Genomic DNA, 21,753 nt, shown 5'->3' on the forward strand with positions numbered 1-21,753 from the left:
TTTATGATAAAAATAAAACGATAAAAATGTTAGGAATCAAAATAAAATTCATTCCAAATATTGAAAATCAAAACAATACTTTATAATGGATTTGAATCCTCTAAAGTTTGAATTTTATTTTAGAGAGTAAAGTGTAATCTCTTACCATTGATTTCATAGGTGTGACCAAGAATAAATATAAAAGAGAAACTATTCAAGGATAGAAAATTATACTTTACTCTCTAAAGTAAAATTTAAACTTTAAGAATCCAAATCCCTTTATAATATATAGAACCAACCCTTAATTGTGGTGTTAACCTTAACCCAAAAAAAAAAGGATAAGTTTCAAAGATTTACATATCCAATCTAATATCTAAAAAAATATCAATAATGTCTTATAAAATAATAAATATACATAAATTAATTTAAATTAAATTTTTTTTATCATACTCATAAGAATTAATTTAAAAATAGTATATCTGTCTCTAAAAAAATTTATTAATATTTTTTTTTAAAATAAATCTGTGTGAAATATAAATAGAGCGGATTTATTTGTGACTCTCCTAGAAAAGAAATTAAACACTAGACATTGTTACTGTGTTGATAGGACACCATGATTCCATGAATACAATGATGCAAGGGGAAGGAGAAGTGGAAAACATTCCGCACTGTACGATGTTGTTCCTTCACCGCCGTCTATGCACCACCGCCACCAGAACACTGGTCCCAAACCTCTCAAAGGTTCCTTCAAAGTACAAGAACCTTGCTCTCTCTCAAGCCCAGAAGATCCTCACTGATTACCTTCATTCCACAAGGTCCATCCCTTATGCCTTTGCTGATCAGATTGCTGCTAATTCTCACACTTCTCTCTCCAACCTCATTGCAAAGGTGCGATTTTCAGCTCCGTCTTTCTCCCACACCCTCAACAAGTTCCTCAGGTACAACCCCATCAATGAATTTGAGTTCTTTTTTGAAAGCATTGGCATAAAGTATAGTCAAGTTCCTAACTTGTTGCCACCCCATAAGTTTTTCTTCTCTGAAGATGGCTCCATTTTGGATGCTGCTTGTGTGCTCTATGAATTTGGGTTCCCTTGGGATAAGCTTGGTTTGCTTTATGTGGAACGTTGTTCTGTGTTTAGGTGTAATACTGATGAGTTGAAGGGCAGGCTGTGTGTGCTGAAAAGTTATGGTTTTTGCAGTGTTCAGGTCATTGGGATATGTTTGGCTTTCCCTTTTGTTTTTGGTGAGCAGGGAGGAGTGTTGGAAGCTGAGATTGATGGGCTACTTGCTGATCTCAAGTTGGTTTTTCTGGATTTTGATTTGGCAGGGTGTGTTGAGGGGAATGCAGATTCTTGGTATGAGGTATGTAGGAAAATTCGGGTTTTTTACAATTCCAATGGTGAGAAGGGTAAGATGGGGGAACTCATTGGAAGGTATAAGAATGTGATTCTTGAGCATGGAGAAGAGGAGTTGATGCAGAACGCTGAGTATTTTTCTAGGTTTGGTGTCAAGAAGGAGGAAGTAGCTCGATTGATCCTACATGACTCGGAATTGTTGAATTTTGATTTCGAAACGCCGGTGATCAATGTATTGAAGCTGTTGAAACACTTTGGCATGAGCTCCAAGGATCTTGAGGATGTCCAGCAAAACTATGCTCATGCATTGGGAACAATAAAAATGGTTAATTTGCCTAATGTAATGAGGGCTTTGGGTTTAAGTAAGTGGTTCTTTAATAGGATAAAGGATGGGAAGCATCAACTCTTACTGACTTATGTCACAAGCTTTCCCAATGAAGACCAAGATAAAGGATATCAAGATGGTTTAAAGGCGATTCGTGCTTCGAGAACCCGAGTTCACACCATGAATAAACTGAATTTCTTGCATGCCTTAGGCTTTGGAGAAACTGCTTTGACCATGGCTGTCCTAACTTACTTGAATGGGACTAGCAGCGAGTTACAGGAACGATTCGATTGCCTTCTTCATTTAGGGATTGAATTCTCAAAGCTCTCCAAGATAGTTGCAATTCGACCTAAGGTTCTAAGCCAACACCCGAAAATCATTGAGAAAAAGATTAAGTTCCTCTATGAGGAAATGGGATCCTCTGTGGAGCTTTTGGACACTTTTCCAGCATTCTTATGTTTTGACTTGGAAAAGCGCATTAAACCTAGGTTCAGATTCTATATGTGGATGATAGAAAAGGGTTATTGTGCCAAAAACTTTTCTATGGCAACCATGATTGCGACCAGCGACAAGAACTTTGTTCCTCATGCTTTTCGTATCCACCCAGCTGCTCCGAAACATTGGTTTGAGCAATTCTATCTCCGCAAATTGCCGGAATGATGAATCTGTACAGATTTTTAATACTTGGTTATAATTCTTCTTCTGGAGTTGAAGACAAAAACATTTGAGATATTGCTAGAAAACTTGTTACAGAGATGCATTTCCTTTGCAGTGGCGGTGAGATAGACATCAAGAACAACCTGCAAGTATCTTGCATAGTTCTTACTGACATCCTATCTCGGATTTGAGAGAAAGAAACCATGAATTTTGTGCACCTTTAGTCATGCTTCTACAAAGTGATTATGTTAGAGGGAGCTATGTAAGTAGGCCAATTGAATGTTTCACTAGGACTTGTTTCCTTTCATCATGTAAATTGGATTTTTGTTTCTTTGGTTTTCGCCCCCGAAAAGTTGCTGGAGAAATGTGATACCATTTGATAAACTTCATTTGTTGCAGCAAGACTGGGAATGGCTTCCTAAACCATGGATGTTGGTGCTTGTGGAAGGTGTTGGAGTTGAGATCAAATCTTTTCTTTTGATGGTTATGGCTCCCAAAAGTAAAAGAAACCTTGTAACTGTGAATCTGTGATCATTCCTGAAAGAAAACAAGCTACCAAGTTCTTCACAAAGTGCAAGCATTGATAATTTGATATGATTGCAAGTAACACTAGGTGGATCATTATGAATTTATGGGGTAACTAGATCAATTGAGCACTTGTATAAGGGGCAAAGTAATTGGCCTACATTCTCATCATTAACCAAATGCTTCATTATGAAAGAGAGAAGCAAGAAATGTAAATTGAGCAATTATTTTTTTTCCTGGTTTTCTATCTGTTGAGGTTGTTCATCATATGGTAATATGGAAACTGTTATATTATCCACAAATTTGATACTAAAGTTTTCAATTTTTCATTTTTTTAGTTGAAATTTCTAGCATTAAGGTTTAATCACTTAGTAGACTCTTATAGTTTTATAAATGTTTTGTTAGGTGTTTGTAGATTATTAGATAAAAGTTTTCAATTAAGTATTTATTAATTTTTTTATAGAATGAAATATTCTAAAAATATTCAATTCCTTTTAAAGCCAATTGTTAGTAAGGATTTTATTAAAAAAATATTTAACATAAAAACTTAATTATAAAGTTTTAAATTACTGATATAAAAACTAATTGGTGCAAAATCTAAACAAAGAAATTTAAATTATTGATATAAAATATATAAATTTTAAATTATTGCTATAAAATATAATGAATAAAAAGTTAAAATTTATTTAATTAATAAAATCCAACGCTTAAAAAAAAGTTTAAGGATAAGGATAAATTTTTATTTACATCTGTCAATTCATTCAACTTTTACAAGTAACTAAACTAAATGACAAAAAAACAAATAATAGAAAGGAAAATGAGATGTGTTAAATAATGAAAAAAAAAACAGTGTTAATAATCTGTGAATCCACGTGTCAAAGTGTTAAAGGGTCCACGTAGGCAAACACAATCCAGCATGTCATATAAGAAGAACAATCCTTGGAACATGATTGGGCAAAAGCATATCCAAGTTTATCCAAATGGCAGATATGATAAGCCACATTCCACTCCACAACTCTCCATCACACACCCCCAAAACAAAACAATCATATTTGAAGCTTCTCTTCTCTTAGTTAACATTCACATTCACATTCAAGTTTCCACAAACGCACTCACGTATCTTAAGAATGGCCCAAGCAATGGCATCAATGGCAGGTTTGCGAGGATCATCACAGGGTGTGCTTGAAGGGAGCATCCAGCTGAGTGGCTCAAACCGGTTGATGAATGTGGCAAGTGGAAGCAACAGCAGCAGGGTGGCTGCCACGTCAGCAAGATCAGTGAGTGTGAGAGCACAACATCAAGAAGCTTCTCCACAGAGCAGCAGAAGAGCCATGCTTGGTGCTGCTGCTGCTGGTTTGGCTTCTGCTTCCTTTGTTCAGGCTGTTCTTGCTGATGCCAAACCCATCAAAGTTGGCCCTCCTCCTCCTCCCTCCGGTGGACTCCGTAAGTCTTCACTTTCTTTCATTCTTCTACAACCTCCTTTTTTGTTCTTGTTGTTTACATGGATACATCTCTTTATACCAGATGTGCTTATGACTTATGAGAGAAGAAAAATAGTCACACAATTGGCATTAGATATAGTTTCTAGAATTTAATTTTGATGCACAATCAGTTTTACACGTACATCTAATTATGTATCGCTACATCAGCAAAAATAACCTTTCACATTGACTATGAGTTATTGAGCGCATCAAAATTAAACTCTAGTTTCTATTAGTCTATGATAAGTGATATGTCTCACTAGCACACATAAAAATCAGCTACTAAATCAATTGTATATATATAATTTTATATTTTAATATAAATTTTATATGAGTGACTAATTTGTTAGTTGAAATATAGTTATCTAATATTATGTAACGAGGGTCAAGTAAAAAGAGCACAACTTAACTATAGTTGAAACTGGTGATTTTTATGTAGTGGGATAAGATTTTGTTGTTGTGGCTGAAAATTATAACCATGGTGATTTTGTGTTATGGAAAATTTTGGCAGCTGGAACACTGAACTCTGATGAAGCAAGGGACCTTAAGTTGCCATTGAAAGACAGGTTCTTCCTTCAGCCATTGTCACCAAGTGAGGCAGCACAAAGGGCAAAGGAGTCAGCAAAGGAAATTGTAAATGTGAAGCAGTTGATAGACAAGAAGGCATGGCCATATGTTCAGAATGACCTCCGTCTCCGCGCCGAGTATCTCCGATATGACCTTAACACTGTTGTCTCTGCAAAGCCTAAGGATCAGAAGAAACCCCTCAAGGATCTCATTGGCAAGCTCTTCCAGGATATCAGCAATGTAAGTCAATAATGGCCACACTGCGAAAAGAGATGAGAGAATTTTAAAATATTTGTGCGTTTGGTTTGCATTTTTATTCTCCGTTTTCATTTTTTTAGTATTTTCTGTTTTCAGAATTTTATGAAGAAAAAAGAGAAAACAGCTTTTTACTAGTGATGTTTGTTGTGAGAGTTTAGAGTTTAGAGTTAGACTAATCAAATTTTTTTTTTTTTATGTGTGATTAACAGCTTGATCATGCAGCAAAAGTGAAGAGCACCCCAGAAGCAGAGAAATACTATGCTGAGACTGTATCTTCTCTGAATGATGTTCTTGCCAAACTTGGTTAAATATGATTAGTATTTTCATGCTTTTTCCTGTCTAAGCTTTGTGTATGATCTTCTCAGACACTTTGTTTGACTGATGATATTTGAAGGAAATCAAAAGAGGGCAAGTTCATTATGAATAATGTGGAAATTATCATCAATTGGCCTTAGCTAGCTTCTCTAATGAAACAGCCTAATAACAAGATCAATGCCTATCATCACTTTACTCTTCCTGCAATATAGAAAATGAATAACCAATAATGTTTAATTTCTTATTACAAAACAAGAGTAAGTAAATAATAATTGTATCAATATCTGGCTCATAAGATATTAGTCCGGGAATTTCATTCACTCGGACGTTTAAACTGTGTTAGGGTTTGAATATTGCTTTATGTATGTTGTAATTTATTAGTTAATAATTAACCCTTAAATATATATCAAATTCGTCGCCAGATGAATTTTTGCTGTGTACATAATTTTGACAAATAAAATTTCCTTAATATATTGTCATATCAACATCTTTCTTAAAAGTAATCATTCACTACTACAAAAATTATACATGTATAATGAGTTTGATTAAATGATAATATAATATTGTTTGTATTATCATCTATTAAGGTCAGATTTTTTATTAACTACATTTATTTTGTTATCTCTAATATAAGTTCATATCTCCCTTGCTTCTTATGAAATTTGTTCCGGTACGTATGTATATGCATGCCCTATATGTATGTATATGTATGTACGTACGTATAAGCAAAAAAAAGATAAAGTGAAACGTATATATTAACACAAAATAAAAAAAATAAAGATATTCTCCACGTCCAAGCAATTTTGGCATCCAAATTCATCCAAATAATTTTAGGTCACGCGCTCTTCTCTTTCGCGTTTCTTCTTCTTCTTCTTCTTCTTTTCACACTCGTTTACGCACGGAGCGTCTTCTTCTTCACCTTCTTCTTCGCGTTCCTCCTCCTCTTTCTTTTTTGCTTTTCTTTTTCTTCACGTGTTTTGTTCCTTATCGTTATTCTTTTGTTGTTGTTGCTGCTGTATTTTTTGTCTTTTCCTCCTTCTCTTCTTGGTGAAAAAGCAATGGAAGGTGAGGAGGAAGAGTTTTGAATTGTGCAGAATAGAAATGAACCGAACATGTTATTATGGTGAAACAATTATATAGTACTAAATGAATAGAACATTATCCATTATATAAATTCAAATTTGAACAGTTTTCTGCATAATAAACCGAAACACGTACTCATGATGAAACAATTGTATAGTACTAACTGAACGAAACATAATCCATTATATAAAATTAAATTCAAACAGCTTTCTGCATAATGAACCGAACACATACTCATGGTGAAACAATTGTATAATACTGAATGAACGAAACATAATCCATTATATAAAATCAAATTTGAAACACCTGTGTCTACAATTTAGAGATTATCAATTCAATTCAATTCAGATTCAGAACACCTGCGTCCATTCAATTCAATTGAAAAAATAATCCATTAACAAAATGGTGGTGTTGTTGGTGATAACAATAACGAAAGAGAAGAAGAAGAAGAATGAGGAGGAGGAGGAGGAGAGGCAGAAGAAGAATCTGCATGCGCGAAGAAGAAGAAGGGGGAGGAGGAGGAAGAGGAGAATGAGGAGGTATACGTGAATTTGAAAGAAGAAGATGATGTATGCATGTATTTGAAAGAAGAAGAAGAAGAAGCATAGGGGAGAAGAAGAAGAAGAAGAAGCGAGGGAGAGGAAAAGAATATAAAGCGCGTGTAATGAGACTATTTTAATGAGTGATTTTTGTTGGTGAGGTGTTATACCTACTTAAATAAAACTTGGATGAAAAAATATTTGGGTGTAGCATGGGAAAGGATTAGATGGTTTCAGAACGTTTGGACCATTAATTGGTCTCATAGCAAAACATGTTTTTTAAATTTTTTAATAATTGTTAAATAGTCCTTATTTAATTTTAATGACAAATTAACCCTATATATTTTATTTAATTATAAAAACTATTTTTTATTTTATAAATTATTATTTTATCATTCATCTATTATGTTTATTAACAATCAAAAACCAAAACAATAACGAATTAGATCTTTGATTGATCATAATAACTTTTTGGCAATCGTAATCAATTAAAAGTTTATCTTTTAATCCGTTACATCCCTCGAGCGTTGTGAAATTGTGTTTCAGAGAGAATCAATCGATTGTATTAACAAAACAATCGATTGAATTTCAGGTTTTCCATAACTCAGTCAATTGGATTGAACTTCAGATTATCACAAAACAATCGATTGAAATTGCAAGGTAGTATGGTTTTTGCAAAAATCAATCGATTGGTCATATTACCCAATCAATTGGGTAATATAAACAATTGATTGAAAGCTTCAAAGCAACTCGAGGTCTCACAATTCAATCGATTGATTGTGTTGCCCAATCGATTGAAGTCTTCAAAGCAATATGGATTTGTCCAATTCAATCGATTGATTGTGTTACCCAATCGATTGAATTATGCACTACGCTGTTCTCATTTTTCTTATCATTTTTATAAATTATCTTATTATTCATCTATCTTATCTTTAAAATTATATCTTCAATTTTTAAGTTTTTATTTTGATTTAGATACTCTAATCTTATCTTTTCTTTAATATTAAGATTATAAATTGGTGATCTATCACCAAGTATTCAATCCCACAATTGGAATCGTGTATCAATCTCTTTGATTATAAAAAATTTCATTATTTTTCTTTTGGATATCCATCTACTTAATATCCAATTTTTTTCATTATTTATCCGTCTATTTAATATCCAATATTTGTTCATCATTAATTGATAATTATAGTTGCAACAATCAGTAAAGGTCCAATCAATTTTTTCATTGTGGTGTTCAGAAAACAATCCACCATTTTGATTACAAGATCGAGGTCAGTAAATAGAATCTCTAATTTTGCAATTCTTCGTTTCGATACTTTATTCGTGAAATTGATTGTGTAATAAAAAAATATTTTTTTATCTTTTAATAATTCACAGAGAAATACTAAAAGGTAAATAAATTTTATTATTTTTTATTATTAATTAGCTAGCAAAGTAGCAATATTAGAAGCTATTTATTTTTTGTAATGTTATAGGATGGAGTGTACTGAAATTTTTTTTTTCATTGGACATTTTTAAGATGTCAGATATATTTACGAACACTGAGATGGATGAGCAATACCAGGAGGAGGATGACATTAACCAACAAGAAGAGCTAGTTTGTGACCAAGATATGATGGATGAACAGAATGAATTCGAACAAGATTTTGGAGATGAATTTACCGAGGGAGCGTATTTTTCTGAATTTGATCCATTAGAAGATACCCTTGAAGCTTCTTATGCGGTTGACTCCGTGCAAGACATTACAACTTTGAATTTCAGTGAAAATTGTGCGGAAAAAAATTGGTAAATATCACTTTTCTACTTTGCAGCTTGTATTTGATTTTTATCTGAAGTACTCAAAGTCGAAGGGCTTTAGTGCAAGGAAGAGTAAGATTTTCAAGAATAGTATTGGCGAGATTTACAAACAAAAGTTTGTATGTCATAGACAAGGATTTCGGGAGGAGAAATATTACACGATGGAAAAAAGGAAGAAGGAGCCTAGATTGGAAACAAGAACTGGTGTGAAGCCCGAATTGATGTTAAATTTGTACCTGAAACTGGAAGGTGGCATAACTTTTATTTCTCTGATGAACACAACCATGATCTATTAGATACACAATTTAGTGCTATGTTGCCTGCCCACAGAAAAATGACAAAGGCAGATATTATTCAAATGATGAACATGCTAAAGTTTGGGATTAGCACTTCACAGATATTTGGTCTTCTAGCTAGTCAAGCAGACGGGTATGAATTTGTCGGCTATGGTCCCTGAGATATGTACAATGAGATTGCTCGACAAAGGCGTCAAGTTCCTGGTGATGCAGCATGAGTGTTGAAGAAGTTGGAGAATATGCGGTTGAAGGATCCATAATTATATTTCAAGGCGTGTCATGATTCAAGAGGTTTGTTACGTAACTTGTTCTGGTTTGATGGGATTAGCCAACTAGACTACCAACTCTTCGGAGATGTCATTGCTTTTGATGCTACGTACAAGAAGAACAAATATAATTGTCCATTAGTCATATTCAGCGGGGTTAACCACCACAACCAAACAATTGTTTTTGCTGCTGCGTTAATTGTGGACAAAACTACTGATACATATATTTGGCTCCTGCGTCACCTCATGTTTGCCATGAAGGGTAAGACCCCGACCTCAATAATAACTGATGGGGTCATGGCGATTAGGAATGTAATAAGAGATGTATTTTCCAAAGTCAGACATTGATTATGCGCTTGGCACCTTATTCGAAATGCGACTAGCAATGTTGGAAATCCATTGTTTACATCTAAATTCAGGAAAATCATGTTGGGAGACTATGAGATTTCCGTGTTTAAGCATAAGTGGGTTCAACTTATTGAAGAATTTGGCCTTGAGGATAAGCCGTGGGTGAACAACATGTATGAAGAGAAGCATATGTGGGCTACTACATATATAAGAGGTAAGTTTTTTGCTGGCTTTAGAACTACCTCAAGATGTGAATGTTTACACTTAGTTATGGCAAAGTATGTGGGGTCGCAGTATGATTTGACAGATTTTGTAGAGCATTTTCAAAGGTGTGTTGCACACTTGCACTTTAAAGAATTTAATGCTGATTATGAATCTACACGTGGGGTACCCGTCATGCAGGCTTGTATAGAGCTGCTAGAGAGATTTGCTACTGAGGTATACACTCATGAGATATTTCTATTGTTTCGGCCATTTCTTTTTATATCTAACTGGATCAATGCGGGTGCTAAACATAAAGAATAACAATGATTGCTCAAAGTATATTGTGTGTAAGTATGGGAGGCCTAATTTTCTGTGGACTGTTGAATTTCGTCAAGAAAAAATGATCTTCATGTGTTCCTGTTTAAGAATGGAGTCATTTGAAATTTCTTGAGAACATATTGTGAAAATTCTGGTTAATAGAGACATTTGTGAGATTCACCCATCATTAGTGTTTGATAGATGGACAAAGAAGGCGAATCAGCACTCAATGATGCAAGTGGGTTCACTAGGAATGCTGTTGTTATTAGTCGTCAAAGTGCCTTGTTGGAATTTTCTAAATAATTGGCTGCTGTTGCTGCTAAAGTCCCAAAGAGATTTGAAGAGGCACATGACATTATTATGGGATTGTATTCATCTTACAAGACTGCAGACGAAGGCACTACACAACCTCAGTCAGGTGTAGCTAAAAGTAGGAATCTGTATGTACATCAAATCAATATAGGTTCAGGACAACCATCTAATAAGAAGCGACAACGTTGTAGTGTTTTTCAAATGGAAGGACATAACAAGACAACATGTCCTTGGCAAAAGGATATTGACAACCACGTTAAGGAAGATGAAGCTAATGGTTCAGATAACGGCGACATGTATACCGAACTGACTCCTGATTTAGATAGTGATAGTTAGCAACCTCCCTGAACTTAATATTTTTGCGTAGAGAATCACTTACATATTCATGTTTAAATTTTTTTTACTATATTAATAAAATTTTCAATATTCATCCAATATTCGTGCTTATATTTTTAGTTGAAATGATTGTCAAATAAATATTGGTTAGACAATAAACAAATTAATGATTTATTTAATTCATAGAATTATTAATTTATATGAATTATTGTTAATAAAAGTTTTATTGAATCCATTGGCATCGACAAACTGGTCGAACCGCGAACCGATATAAATTATGATTCAGTTATATATTAAAACCACAAAAATAGAAAATCGGAATTAAACCGTTAAACTGGCCGAAAACCAATAGGTCGAACCGAACCGGGACCAGACTGGGTTTTCGAATTTGACCAAAAGCGCTGCCGTTTTGTGTGCTGATCCCCTAATACCCTAACAATTACCAACGCAGCAACCCTAACTCACTACAACGACGCAGTAGTAACACACACTCCCTCCCTCCCATCAGCTTCGAGCTCGTTGTTCCTCTCAACGCCAGTTCACTCACTCCCTCACTTCCATTCAGCCGCCGGACTTCTCCTACTGCATCGCAAGTTGGACCTTCGAAGCTCACTCCCTCACTCCTGCTTGTGCAGCTAACGATTTTGCATTGGAAGCACAGTAGCCGGGCTCGCCTCCTGCCTCCGTCGCGAAGCTCTATTCCACCGTCGCCGGCGCCATCTCTGTTTCACCAGTCAGAGCTGCTCTCCCTCTTGATAAGAATCTGCTTTGTTCTATGCTTCTATCTTCTAGGTGTTGAATAATTATTGTCTTTAATTTTCTGAATGCACTTGATTTTGCAGTAGACGCATGTAAAAGATATTGCAAATTTCGTCCATCATAAGGTTCAGTCACCACCTATCTTGAATGGACATTCATTTGGAGTACTTATCATTCAGTATTATATCTCCTCTTTGGGAAGCAACAACCATCAAGGTACTTTCCAATTTCCTTCTAATTCTGCTGCTACATGTTTTTGTAGTCAATTAAGGTACCAATATGTTACTAATCCCCCCATCATATTTGTGCCACGTGTCACAATGTTATTTGGCCACGTGCCTGTTTGTGCCGCGTGTCGCAATAGTATTCGTCTACGTGTCATCCATTATATCATCGTTGTAGATACACCAAATTAGTCCCTCACTTTGTATTAAGTGACTCATTTTAGTCCCTGAAATTGAATGTCGTGCACCAAACTAGTCCCTTCACCAATTTTTTCTCATTTTTTTCTATAAATTCAAAATTCTCAATATTTTTGAATGCATTAATTTCAATTCTATTTTTTCACATGTTATTCAAATAAAAATATTTTTATAAAATATTTTTTCTCTTGCGAATACCTAATCGCCAACTTGGAGTTGACGTGAAGGCATTTCAAACACCTTCACTACTATCTCTGACCTCTTTCAGTGCTTTTATAAAATATTTTTTTCTCTTGAAGATACCCCTAACCGACGTCTCGGAGTTGACGTGAAGGCATTTCAAGCTTCCCTCATTACCATCTCTGACCTCTTTCGTTTATACTGCAGAGGCCGGAGATGATAGTGAGAGTACTTGAAGTACCTTCAATCTAGTTCATTTACACATAACGAAAACATGTATTTCATAAGAATAAAAAAAATGTATATTTTAATTATTGATCTCTTGTTAAAAGCACATGTTTTTTTATGAAAAAAATGTGTCCAATTAATCATATAATTATTTTTTTATAATAACATACTTATATATTACAAAATTTACCAATATTAAATTATTAAAAAATTATATAATTAAAACTAAAATCTTAAATTTTTTTATGAAAGCACTTGTATTTAAACGATATATGAAAAAATAGAATTGAAATTAGTGCATCTAAGATATTGAAAATTTTAAATTTAAAAAAATTGAGAAAAAATTGGTGAAGGGACTAGTTAGATGCACGACATTCAATTTCAAGGACTAAAATGGGTCACTTAATGCAAAGTGACGGACTAATTTGGTGCATCTACAACGATGACATAATGGATAACACGTGGACGAATAATGTTGCAACACGTGGCACAAATGAACACGTGGCATAATTATCCACATCAACATGCCACGTGTCACCGGTCACCACATCATCATATCATTACACGTGGCCAAATCATGGAGTGACACGTGTCACTTACCGTCTACGTCATCAAGCCATGTCATCACGTCGTTAATGAAAAAGGTCAGGGACTAATATGGTGCACTTTTCTCAATCTCAGGGACGTAATTAGTGCAATTGGAATCTCAGGAACGATTTTAGTGCACGACGTCAATCTCAGGGACCATTTTGAGGTTTAACTCTAGAAAATACATATCCAAAGCTTAGAGGAGCTATCCTTGTCTGCTCTATGCCTCCTTCTGGTAACAGGTTAGTAACTAAGATCACTAGTGCGTTATCATTATTTTTGAATAAAGTGATTGTACCCTAACTCAATTGAGATTTCACTTGTTGAGAATTCTTTTTTATTTTTGTTAGTGGTCTTGTCTTGGCGATATCTCTTTATCAAGCCAATTGCTGCCTTCAAGGTATTTTGAACAGACTTTTTCAAGAATGTGATTCTTCTGTATTTACCTTCTTATATGTATATATCCATTGACCTGGCCGCAGGTGACACGCAGCTTGGCAGCAAAAGCTTTTCAAACCTCTCTTCCTTTTTGTAGAGATACATTTTTCTTAGCCACAATGGAGGATCATATTGTTAAAAAGTTTGTTTGTCATCATGTCAATTGAAATTTGATATCGGAAGAATATGGATAAGAACTTAAGTTATGTTGCATGGAACTATGGAATTACAGAATCCATGATTTTTTAAAGAAGTAAAGCACACTGGATTTTCATTGAGCTATAATCATTCAAAATTATATAAATTTGCAAATTATTAAAATTATTTTGTTGTTAAGAAAATTAATTCAAAACTACAAATTTATATCATTTTATAATTGTTGTTAAAATTCTCCTAATAATCTTTGTTAAATAAAATAATACAATTTTAATTTAAGTAAAACCACATATATTTCTCATTGGATGGAAATGAAAGAAATATATTATTTGTTATGCTAAATAAAATATTTCTCATTTTTTTCTTACTCAATTTTCTTATTCTTCTCCTATTTTCACTTCTGAGTTTTATTATAAAGATTAATCAAATATCAAGAAATACGCTCTGTGTCAATTACAGAATTTGAAAAAAAAAATGTTTGAGTGTGATGATTGAATACAATGGTCACTTGTAATCTACAACTACTTTTGATATTTGAACGGTTAACATAAACCATTGTAATAAATACTTCTAATTAAATTTGCTACTTTTTAATTGACAATTTCAATCACATTTGCATAAAAAATATTATAGTATCGGTTAATAGATTTTTAAAAATCCTTATTAATAGAAATTTCTTTTTATTTTGGACTGAATAAATTTAATATACACCTCACAAATATAAATAAGGAAGAGGATTTAAGAAAAAAAATCCTTTGGAAAGTGAAAGATCATTTATCATACTAGTTCAAATATTGAATATATGAAAACATAAAAATAGAATGCACAGAAATTAAAATATGGAATTTTATCTTTAAAGTAAATTATTTGTATAAAGTAAAATATAATTCACCATACATAATATTTGTATGTCATTGTTGCTGAAATAATAAATGAAAATGACATTACTTCATCATAAAAATATGAGTTTTGTTAAACTAAGATATCTATATAGTGCATAGAAATAGAGTGAAATTGTAAAAGCCACAAAACAAAAAATATCTATTTAAAAAATCATTTTAAAATAACTAAAGAAGCACATCCACCAAATCTAACAAATAAATAATCAATAACCAAAGTATTGTAATTTATCAAAGTAACTACTATTATCTTTACATCTCATGGTTTGTGTGTATATTCCAAAACTCATTGGCCGACGCTATAATTCGTGACTTCTTTTGGTTGATCCGACTCCTGAGTAAATGCACGGTGATTATCATGCGAATATCATGATCCTCAAGTTGTAATTTATTTATTATGAATTAGGACAAAAAAATAGAGTATAAATATTAAGGATTTGTAAAAGCTACTCACCTTATTATTAACCTTTGGTTTAAACTCAAAAGTCATATCCATCCACTTCATTATCCATGTTACAGAGTTTTAGCTTGAACTACATTAAGGTATATTTTCTGGCCTTATAATTTTGTAGTCATGAAATTGTTTATTATACTCTTAAATGCCATCATCTTTGTAAAATTTTGACATGATGATTTGCTATAGTACGTTTGCCTGATTTCAATTAACTAGTTAAATAATAGAAATGAAAAATACAAAGCAAATAAGCTTATAAAAACTTTTTATGGCCTTACTAGGATCTTGATAACACGTTCATGATAGTGAATTCTGTCATCATTAAAATAGGTGTCCAAGTGATAGATTGTACGATCGTCAACCGAGATTACCATTAGATACCAATGATCATCCTCTTGAATAGGAACATATATCTAGATCATAAAATTTACCCGTGTGTTATGTATGTTGATAAGGAAAACTATATTCAACAAAAAATATAAAAAAAAATCTTACAAATTTTAAATCAAGGTGCATAAATTTGTATATATAGTGTTGAATCTTTTGTTCTAAATGTTTCTTGTTGGAGACATCCACCTAAAAACATTAATGCATTCATATAACTGTTACTACATGACAAAGCATGGTTCTTTATCAGCATTACATTTATAACTTATAATCAGTAAAATGATCTTATTAGGTGTTATAGAACATACCACAAATTTCGGTGGAAATTGCCATGTTGTCTTAAAACTTACATCAAATTGCTCATCAGTGCATCTCATTGCCACTAATTCAAGAATCTGAACCATAATCCAAATATATTACTGAATTGAGCGAAAAATCAAATGTAAATTAATTAATAGATAATTTATGTACCTTATCCGTAATGGGTCTGTCAAGTAGAAAATGATCAAAGTTTGATCTAGTAGCTCTGATTGTGTCTGTTACCACAAGTTCTTCATTGTTTCAATTAAAAACCAAAACACATTAGATGGGTCCTCATTGATCGACAAGACGGATAATATCAAAATAACTTACGATAGATCTAGCGAGACTGAAAATGCATATGCACAGGCCTTTATCTAATCTTTTAAAAGACGTATGGTTGGAGTTGGCATAAATTTACACTTCATTGACTACAAGGTTTAACACAAGAGTATTAGCAATACTCATTGTAGACTAGATGATTAATTAGCACTACTCACAACAAATTAGATAATTAAAGATTGGTGCCTAAGAGATAATTACGTTGGTGATGAAAAAGAAATAAATAGGTCTTCTATAGTCTTTTGTGGGTTGGCTTAGTGCATAAGACGCCTTGGATTTATTGAATGATTTGGGTTCAATCTTTAGCTTTCTAACTCTGGCTAGGGGAGTGAACAGTAATTTTTTCTGTGTCCCTATAATAGTCTTACCCTAAGAAAAATAATAGGTCAATAAACACTTATTATCATGTTAGGAATATACTAGTAAAAAATATGATGCATGAATTTTACTACACATGCATATACCTTTGGTATATTTTTCTTTTTCGTTGCGGCTCTTATAGTTGGGGATACTGGTGTGTCCATATTGATTTTAATGTTGAACGCATCATCGTGAGTGAAAGTCCTTTTGTCCAGTTCAATAAGATCATCCTCATCGTCTGATATAGCAGTATGAATATCAATATTCGAACTCTTAGCCTTCAATCTATTTGAGAATGGACGTGTCTTTTATGAAGAAAGTTTTGTCGGAGTCTCGAAATCATTGTTCAGACTCAGTTGTGATATCATTGTCTTAATGCGGCTTACAAAATTAAGGATTTAATCAATTTTTTCATCTCGAGCCATGTTTACAACTCTCATTGACTGTAAATATTTTAGGTAAAATAATTTCATATAAATATAAAAATACAAAAAGAGTTATGGTTGTTCTGATGAGATTGTCAATGAAATAAGACAAAGATTTCTCTAATCACAACTAATAGCCTAAAAATATTTATAATATATAAAATGTATTACATAATATAAATTGCATTACTATTTGCCAAATTAAATTACATGCATGTTAAGGAGGACCTCTTCCACTTTACTAGACAATTCTTCACTTTTATTTAGATCCTTGTTTTGAATAACATCGTCATTGATAACTAGGTCATGCTGTAAAAAGAAAACATAATAGATTAAATTACTCATAATATATTCTACTAAAAATTAAAATCCCATTACGTCTTACCTTAGTGTTAGGAATTGTAGTTCCAATTTGATCACCAAAATCAAGTGTGATAAGATCACAGCCTGTAGCCAGTGACATATTCTATGTATTACATGCATCATTGGGGACTGAATCTTCGTTAGGAGGAATATCCATGATTATTATGAACTGAAGAATATTGTATGAGCAAATTTGGTTGAAAGGCAAATACTTAAAATAATTAGTCAAAGTATAAAAAATTAGTCGGAGTGAGCACATATATATACACTCAATAAAAATAATCAAATTTTAATTCTATCTTTTTTTAAACTTTTAAATTAAGTGAACAATTCTAAAATTTTTTATGTTATCTTATCTTTTGGTTAAAATTATTATTTTTAAGTAATAAATACTCAAATAATAATAATAATAAGATTAGAGAGATCACTAATAATTAATTAAACTAGTTGAATAGCATTATACGTGTTCAAGCACTTACCAATCGATTGAAACAAAATATTTTAGATACTTCAATCGATTTCATTAACAAAATAATCGATTGAATCAGTAATTATGGATACTTCAATCGATTGCACTAACAAAACAATCGATTGAATCAGCAATTGACGATACATCAATCAATTTCACTAACAAAATAATCGATTGAATACATACAAACTCCTGATTGCAAGCATTCTTCAATCGATTGGTTTCCTAACTCAATCAATTGAATGCATATCAATTGATTTCAAGAACAACTGAAACAATTTCAAGATCCTGAAACAGATTTTCTTCATTCTTCGACACATTTTCTTCATGGTCCAGGCCTTGGGATGATACCCCTTGGGTTTGTGATGTCTAGATTAGTGTATAGAAGATCAATTACTTTTCCATGACGATTGATAGCTTCAGTTTGCCTGTCTTGACGTTGCCTCATATCAGCAAATTGCCCCTCCATATATAATCTTATGCTTCGCAATTCATCCATCAAATCTCGCATTGTTGGCGAAGGAGGTGGTGGTGGTGGGGGTTATTGGGATTGTGCTTGCACCTCAAGGTCTTGTGGTTGCCCTTGGATCTGAGGTTCTTGGACATCCGAATCTCTTCCCATTTGTCTTAGAGTGATGTCATCAATCTTGGCTACATTACTCAAGACGATACTTTTCTCTTCACTCAAGTCAATTCCAAGCCATTTGAAAATCTTAGTCCATTGGCAAGCATATCCTAAACCAACACTTGATTTTTCTTTCTTCATTTCAAGCATATGATGAACCATAAAATAAGGCAAATTTATCTCCTTTCCAGTCACCATAGTCCAAAGCACTAGAATATCTTTATTAAACAAGATTCCATGATTATGTTTTCTTGGAATCAACATGTATAAAAACAAATACATCAAAATACACACTGCTCATTACCCAAACCACTGCAACTTATATTACCTCTAGCATCCATATGTGGATTCTCATACTGCAAACTCTGCAAACCAACCAATCTATTATATTCACCCCATCTCTCATCTGCCGCAATACCTCCAATAAATTTTGCCCCATGATAAACTAAATTCCATTGTTTAGCTAATTGTTCCAAAGTAACTCTATAATGTCGTGACCCTAAATCAAACTCAATCAGCGACATTACTTCCTCATCATCTTCATTAGTTTCAGGAACAACATAATTTAAAGTACCATAAACAGCCCTAACCAAGTGCGGATAATAATCATCCTTAGTTTGTACAAAATCAGTCAAGTGCTGTGTTTGCAATGTATTTCAGACTAAATTATAATGTCTATCATGAATGAACTCGACTGTTATGTAACTGGGAGGAACAATTGCCCTTGACTCGAACTTCTCCACATAGTTGTTCAATATCCTCGGAGACGGCAGCCATCTTGCCATGTAATGGGATGAAACAACTAGTCTGGTGGATGCAGAACTTTCACCCTCAATTCTAACTCTTTTGGCATTCTTAGTTCTGACCATTTTGGGGATATTGGTTCGGTGGATTTTGTAAGGATTTGGATGAGGATTAATAATATGTATGTAGTTTGGAGTGGATATTGGTGAGATTGGAGAAGAAGAAGAGAGAAGCTTTCTGGATTTAGAAAGAGAAGAGAGGTGCATAAATGGTGATGTTATGTTTTAAAATGGGGAGAGAGTCTGAATACGCATGATTACCAGGTTTAATATATAACGCAATTCAAAATTCAATCGATTGGATTATCTTACCAATCGATTGGATGCAGAAAAAAACTTATTTACATCACATTCCAATCGATTGAACTCTCATACCAATCGATTGAATTCTCATACCAATCGATTGAATTGGAATATACCATTAGTCACGTACAAACTTCAATCGATTGGGCAACACAACCAATCGATTGAACTGTGAGACCTAAAGTTGCTTTGAAGCTTTCAATTGATTGGGTAATATAAACAATCGATTGAATTATAAAAAACCCACATTCTAGTCATCGTTCAATCAATTGGGTAGTATGACCAATCGATTGATTTTTGCGAAAACCATACTGCCTTGCAATTTCAATAGATTGTTTTGTGATAACTTGAAGTCCAATCCAATAGATCGAGTTATAGGAAACCTGAAATTCAATCGATTATTTTGTTAATCCAATTGATTGATTCTCTCTGCAACACGATTTTATAACGCTCGAGGAATGTAACGGATCAAAGATAAACTTTTAATCGATTAGAATTGCCAAAAAGTTATTACGACCAATCGAAGATTTAATTCGTTATTGTTTTTGTTTTTGATTGTTAATAAACATAATTTATTTAATAATTATTAAAAAACTTAAAAATATGTTTTGTTATATAACTATTTAATAGTCCAAACGTTTTGAGATCATCGAATCCGGTGCGGTGTAGCATAGCCCTTACTAATGTATAACGCCATAACTCCGTAAGTGTCATACATGTAATGAGTATGGCAAGAAATAAAAATAAAAAAATTACAAAGTTTAGAAAATAAGTGCCTTTCTAAAAATATGAATAATGAAAGTAACATGCATTAGTTTGTGCATACGTTACGAGAACAATATAGTGAGGAACGTAATTTATTAAAACAATCCAATTTGTTTCCATAAGAAAAAAAAAAAAGAAAAATTCAAATTTTTCATTAATTTAATTTTTATGAAAGTTAATAATTCAATCATATTAACATATTATTAGTTTATTACAAGTAGAAAGCATTGAATATTATATATTATTTGTTGATGTATATTTTATGAATTTAAATTTTTTAAAATAAAAAAATTAGGTGATAACTTGTGAAGTTAATTATTATTGATTTTTTTATATCTTTTATAAAATATATATGACATTATCTTAATTTAAAAGTAATTAATTTTTTATTTTATTATTTTATACTAACTTTTTCACTTTAAAGAATATTGATTTATATTTTATTTTTCCAACCGCAACCGATAGTACTTTAACGCTTATTTTGATAAAGTTTTTATTTTTTAAAAATAATTTATTAAAGTTAATTTGTTAAATACACCTTTTAAAAAATTATAGCATACTTAATAAATTAAAGTAAATTTTTTTAATAAACACAAATAACAATAATAATAATTATATTTAATAAAATAATTTTTAAAATTTAAATATCATAATAAATATAAATATAAAAAATTTAATATTTATTAATATATAAAATTATATTAAATTTTTTAATTATGATACCCATAAATTAATTTTAAAAAATATATTTTTAGATATTTTTAAAAGTATTCATAACTTTTAAGATATTTTGTATGTTTCTAAAAAGTACAAATACTTTTTTTAATCTATTTCTCCCTGCCCCTCATATGATCAATTGCTTTTTCCTTTCCCCCTTAACGTATATAACATCTGAAGTTTTCTTTTTTTCTTTTATGGGAAAATATTTGAAGGTCACGAATAAATTCATGAAGAAAATATTTATGGAATAGAATCATATTATTTTATAACTTGTTATAATCAGTGTGCTAACAAATGAAAAATTTAGGTAATAATAAAATGGTAAATAATTACTTCTACGTTTATAAATGGCATGAAATCCGTAACGAATTTATGTTTTACAAACATAAATACATAATATAGTGAAATGAGATTTCTTTCTTTATTCTACACTTAAAACATTCTAGCTATTAAATGAATACGCGGTCTCCATGATAATGGTAACAATGTTTTAGACATTTTTTTTTAATTGCCATAATTGGGTTTTTACCCTAGCAAAAACGAGTTATATTTTGTTACCAAGTGAGAATGGTCACAACCTAATTAAATCCTGATAAAATCTTATAAAATTTGATTGCCTTTAGTTTACCCCTAAACTCATAACCGTAAATTACAAAATTATCAGACTTTTATAATAACATGTAATCACAATATGTTTTTTTTTTATTATACTACATATTCAATAAATAAAATATAAATTAATAATGTCTATTAACACTCTAGTATATATAAAGAGATAAAAAAAAATGGGTATCGATTTT

General features: G+C 32.1%; 2 protein-coding genes across 2 annotated transcripts; both read left to right on the forward strand.

Moving 5' to 3' along the window:
• Positions 1-562: 562 nt before the first annotated feature.
• On the forward strand, positions 563-3,065 carry LOC107473184 (transcription termination factor MTEF18, mitochondrial). The gene is made up of 2 exons (XM_052256943.1): positions 563-2,578; positions 2,716-3,065. Exon 1 carries the CDS (start codon positions 601-603, stop codon positions 2,317-2,319), a length of 1,719 nt encoding a protein of 572 aa, XP_052112903.1. The 5' UTR covers positions 563-600; the 3' UTR covers positions 2,320-2,578; positions 2,716-3,065.
• An 818-nt stretch (positions 3,066-3,883) lies between these two features.
• On the forward strand, positions 3,884-5,574 carry LOC107473183 (oxygen-evolving enhancer protein 3-2, chloroplastic). Its single transcript, XM_016092732.3, has 3 exons — positions 3,884-4,284; positions 4,834-5,129; positions 5,357-5,574. Exons 1-3 carry the CDS (start codon positions 3,969-3,971, stop codon positions 5,453-5,455), a joined length of 711 nt encoding a protein of 236 aa, XP_015948218.1. The 5' UTR covers positions 3,884-3,968; the 3' UTR covers positions 5,456-5,574.
• Positions 5,575-21,753: the final 16,179 nt, after the last annotated feature.

The sequence above is a fragment of the Arachis duranensis genome, chromosome 2 (assembly GCF_000817695.3).
Source record: "Arachis duranensis cultivar V14167 chromosome 2, aradu.V14167.gnm2.J7QH, whole genome shotgun sequence".
Taxonomy (NCBI): Eukaryota; Viridiplantae; Streptophyta; class Magnoliopsida; order Fabales; family Fabaceae; genus Arachis; species Arachis duranensis.